The 5102-nt window shown below is 40.7% G+C and overlaps 1 protein-coding gene across 19 annotated transcripts in view; it reads right to left on the bottom strand.

Moving 5' to 3' along the window:
* Window positions 1-514: 514 nt before the first annotated feature.
* The window catches only part of LOC109534337 (serine/threonine-protein kinase MARK2), a 25992-nt gene continuing 21404 nt past the window's right edge, over window positions 515-5102 (bottom strand). For 14 of the 19 annotated variants that reach the window (XM_019899987.2, XM_019899968.2, XM_019899986.2 and 11 more), the window contains 4 exons: window positions 3502-3558; window positions 3091-3244; window positions 2636-2795; window positions 515-2369 (listed from right to left, as the gene is read on the bottom strand). In XM_019899987.2, coding sequence (XP_019755546.1) covers window positions 2311-2369; window positions 2636-2795; window positions 3091-3244; window positions 3502-3558 — 430 coding nt within the window. In that variant the 3' untranslated portion in view covers window positions 515-2310. Of the gene's footprint in view, window positions 2370-2635; window positions 2796-3090; window positions 3245-3501; window positions 3559-3833; window positions 4723-5102 lie in introns of those variants that run through there. The other 5 variants (XM_048669357.1, XM_048669356.1, XM_048669352.1 and 2 more) reach the window with 4 other exon arrangements.

Raw genomic sequence — 5102 nt, 5'->3', positions numbered from 1 at the left:
CAGGTTAATCTAATGAAAACTAAGTTGAGAAATAAGCTAAAAACGAGCACAATTTCATCTTTACTTCTTTACTGACTCATGCTTATTTTAGTATAAGTAAAGTGTAAGTTTAAAAATTCAAGTTTTGAAAAACGCGCGATTTTATGGAGCTTTTTTTGGTTAGGTTTTGGACTACCCAACCCTAATAATGAAAGAAAAATGATTCTACCGAAAAATGTCGAGCTTATCTACCGAAACTCGATTTTCGGACCTGGCAACCCTGGTACTCACTCACTGAGCTGAATACTTAGAACTGATAGCGCTCTCTGAAAGACGCGATTGTACCAGGAGAGCAGAATGTTTAAAGAGGTAGCGAGGAAAATCAGGAGCTGGAGTTTAACGTTACGTTATTTTGTATCGATGGAAATGCGCTCTGGGTGCAAGGGAGTATTGTTTATTGTGCCTTGTTCCCCTGGCGTTTCGCGTCCATAGATTAAAGGTGATGGGGAATGACGTGAATTAAAACAATGCAACCTTCGATTTTATGTTTATTATAAATGATCAGCTTAACTAACATAAGTGCCCATCCCCAGTGAAAGAATTGATTTTTTTTATGTAAAGCAACATTGCTCTTTACAGCATTACTATATCTAAGGCTGTACTAACAATTAAATATACTTTTTATTGTATCGCCTACTTTATATAAACGTCCTATGGGCATTACGCACCTTACTTCTTCTCGCACCTCAGCCCAGAAGAGTGTTGGGTTTCTTGCTGTGAAACTTATCGAATATTGAAAGAATGCTGAAACTATACAAATTGAATTGAATGCCAATAAAATGCGCACCCCAACAGTCTTGCGGGCCATCACTAAGGGACTTTTTTTTATAATATTTACACATGGAAACTGTAAAAAGAATGAACGCAAGGTTGCGCAGATAGGGTAAGGTTGCGTAATAGTAAAATGACAGATGAACAGTAAGTACATTCATGAAATGTCATAAAAAAAGGAATTGTTTCTCTAGTTACTTGGTCTTTGACTAAAACAGGTCATTAGGAGACCAACAGGGGAAGCCCTGGCAGATACACAATTATCTAGGAGTTATTTGAGAACACAAGTAGTAGTAGCAGCAGCAGCAGCTTGAAGGTCGTGTATCTGCCAGCCCCAACCTACACTTTCTACAGATGTTTGCGGCTTGAGGCGGTTAGGCCTTATTAGGGACAGATTGTGTTTTCGAAAGTGATTCAAACAGGCACACTTGTCGATCCACTGGAGGCGAGTGTTGCCGTTCGAATCACTTTCTCTACAGCATAACGTGAGTAGAAACAAAACGAAGAATTTATGTATTCTAATGATTAGCATTTTTTATAGACAGATGCGCGCTTCGGACTTCATTGCTTCTTACACTCGCTATTATCACACATTATATACACGAATTTGAAAATTAAATAAACTGGGTGCACTTTCTCAAAGTCCTGTCTTTGCTGCGTGCGATTTATACTCGATTTCCCATGGAAAATTATATGCACGCGACTAGATGGGCATGAAGCTTGTTGTCTCGACTAGTCGAATTAATATAACTGAACATGAGTAGAGCAGCTGCTTAATTGTTTGATTGGAAAATTGACGTAAACTTGTTTAAATTTAAACATTCTTACTAATATATCGTGGGATTACACTCTATATGTAAAAAAGAAATAAATGGGCATTACATTATTAATTACAATAAATATTTACTCAACAACAGAAACCCATCTGACTTTGCTTAATAATTGATCTAAAAGGTGCCCACGTTTTACACTTGCCTTTTTGCACAACATTCAGAAGTGAGTCCCAATCGGAAAAAGCACTTGAGATGGAATTACTCAGCAGACAAATGTGTCCGTGATCTACATCATAATACTATGTTCATTTTAAAATTAAATTACGACCGAAAAAGGAGATCCTCGTCTTGAGAACGAAGAAGATTCCTCTCCGTTCATTAATTCCAAGTATCACAAGCTTGAATAATAGTCAGAGTTGATTTGTTTTTTAACCTTAACACCTATATTTAGAGCATTATTCGAAATATTGTGTGGCTGATCTGGGAGACAAGAAACTCGTGTTTTACAATCGAGTGGCGCGCACTTTTCGCTCCCCAGGGCCAATGGGTTTTTTGATGAATTGGTCACTTTACTTGAACCAAAATAAATAGAAACTTACCCCCAAATTAGCCCTCGGAAGCAATTCAAAATGTGTCGAACAATCGCGGACATCGGAGTTGTTAGTCGTCGATACTATGTGATCGCTTGTTCCTCATTGGTGGGCAGATCCGTCTCGGGCACGACCAGTCACAGTTTTAGTTCGTTCGCTATTTTGCTAGCAATGTTCTTGAAGCCGATGCTGGTACCTAAACCAAAGAGCGCATTTCAACTAATCGTGCATCTTCCGGCAGCTTAACCGATTAAAAAACTACCGCAAAAATGTTCTTGACCTATTAAACCTACTAGTAAACCGTAATAAAATGGACTCAAATGATTTTAGTTGTCCGATTAGTTTAATGTTAATTTGACGCGACTCGTCGCACCACAGCTTACAAAAGATTCCTGAGCATTGTGCGCGATGTGAATAACGCAAATTTCCACTAACGCAACAAACAAAAGAATATTTGCTTACCGGAAATCCTTTTAAATCGCACGCCATTTAACGACAGTCTAGGCAACTTGCACACTTCGATCTCCCATTGGACCAGACTGTCCGTGTTCGGGTCGCCGTGCACGCAAAGCAGCAAGAATCTTTCGCGTTGCTCGTAGTCGCAATTGTTCGCATCTAACACCTAACAACAAACAAACGGTGGTCAGTCAATCAAAGTCTACTTTGCTTTTTTCTAACGAAGCCTAAATAGTCAACTATTTACTGGTGATAATAATAGCATCTCCTTCTACCTTCTATACTACAACACGACGTTTGCCACCATCACCCCGGACTGCGTTCTTGTCCTTTTCCCTGAAGGGTATTTTATTTGACTGGCGCAATTAATTATTCGTCCACACTAAGCAACGTCTATATTTATGGCACAGTCCGGGAGTTCATAGCGCACCCACAACTCTTCAGTTAAATGGCAGGCTCACCTTTCGAATTTCAGCCATAATCTCAGCTGGGTCGCGACTGGAAGTGGTTTTCATTGACCACGTGAAACGTAGCGATCTGGGCTTCACGTGCTCCTCATTCTGGGTGCCGCCGACGCTACCGACGCCGCCGCCGCCGCCGCCGCCACTAACCACCCTGCAACAGATACGCCCTTATTACGCCCCATCAACAGCATTAGCAGGAAAAAAAAACAAATAATTGTCAATGTTGCTCTGTGCAAGTCTAAACATGTAGCAAGACACGCACCCAAAACACAATTGCTACACTAACATCAAACAGTTGTTCAGTGTTTGTTTGGGCCTCATTAACTTTGATCTGAAGACTGACATAAGTAGAAAGATCGCAAGGGACGCGCGCCTATTTACTTCCACCCACCGTAAATTTAGACTTACCCCACTGAAGGTAAAGGTGAATTGCTGTGTTTAACTTGTTGGCCGGGTTCTAACGCTCTGAAAACAACAAAATGAAACGTAAGAAAGACAAAATGAAATTAGTAGTGGGGCGGGAGTGCCAAACAGAACAGGATCAATTGCAAATTAAGACGTGGGAGTTGAAGGAGGACAGAGAAAGAACAAACAATACGAATGTCCGTCACTGTGTGGGTGTTGTGTGTTAAGAAGCCAAAATGAGCATGAGATCGGCTGGTTAGTGGCGTGAACATGCGGAACTTGTGTCACCGTAGTCCGGCCAATAAGGGCTGCAAGTTCAATCAAAATCCCTCACACAATATTAAAATTTGTATTCAAAAGTTTACAAACAACAAATAGGGCTCTTCTAGTGAGTTAGAAACTTTTCTGACTTGGACTATTCGGTAAAATAACAAATATAGTAACACTCTACTACACAAACAGTGTGAATTATCAATTGCACTAACTAAAAACCGACTGATATCAGTCTCATAATAACAGAAATATTTGCTAATCTAATTCTATCAGATGATATGGATATTCCAACGTCAGTTTAGGCAACTGCTCAAGTAGCTGCCGGTTGGAAAACTGATGTTGGAACAACGATATAATGGTGAATCAACTAGAAATACTACTACAGCCTATTGCCGAGTTTCAATCACTATCTACCAGATTCAACTGAGACTTTTCTAGAGAAAAGCCTAGCAATCCATCATAATTCGTCTGCGGCTTAATGTACACTCGTTTGCCCTCAATTAAACTATGGATTTTCGGAATAGCTTCGCAGTTTCATGAACGGTTATCACTGTTATTAAGAAAAAAAGCTGCGCTTACCGACCAAAACTAGTTGACCATTCCGATGAGAAAAACGAACTAAAAACAATTGGTTCAAGTCTCTAAGATGCGCATAAATACGCAAATATAATACATGCTCGCGCGTTAAGACGGCACTGTTTATTTCGCATGTAGATCGGAGGACGTGGACTCAGTGGCATGCGGAAGAAGGGTGAGCGTAGCCGACGAAGCTGGACGGGGAGCGCTGAGTGGCCGGTCCCTCCTCGCTTAATGCCTGGACCAGAGAAACGACGATATTACAGACGTCCTCCTATGTCGTTCGCTGTTCGCAGCGCAAAAGTTAGGGAAAATGCTTAAGGGAACAAAACCAACCGGATTCATTAATTTTAGTGTGGACAAGTTGGGTCAGATCTGCGAACAGAGAACGACGTTTATAGGCGTCACAATCCATAATACATGGTAAGCTCGTTCTTATTTCACGAAGGGACTAACCACTCGCGAGCACACACAAAGAACGAACAAAACATCTCCCAAGATCGTCATTAAAAAGCTCCTAACATGTATAACAACATTGAAGGGCGGGCACAAACACGAAGCAGGGAGAGGACTCTTAATGTAGTAATAAAGCGGCACAACAACGACGAGTTTGGATCTGATGAACTCTAAAACAGGCCTTAGTGAACTAATCAAGTCAGTTCTGTTTTTATTACACTTCGGCCCGTATTTATAAACGATACTCAGAGACGATTTATAAACAGTACTTCGTGAATTCTCGGCGAAGTATCGGTCGA

The sequence above is a fragment of the Dendroctonus ponderosae genome, unplaced genomic scaffold (assembly GCF_020466585.1).
Source record: "Dendroctonus ponderosae isolate FM_Combo_2020 unplaced genomic scaffold, Dpon_F_20191213v2 Dpon_F_20191213_8, whole genome shotgun sequence".
Lineage (NCBI taxonomy): Eukaryota > Metazoa > Arthropoda > Insecta > Coleoptera > Curculionidae > Dendroctonus > Dendroctonus ponderosae.
This window is presented reverse-complemented; position numbering and strand designations above follow the sequence as displayed.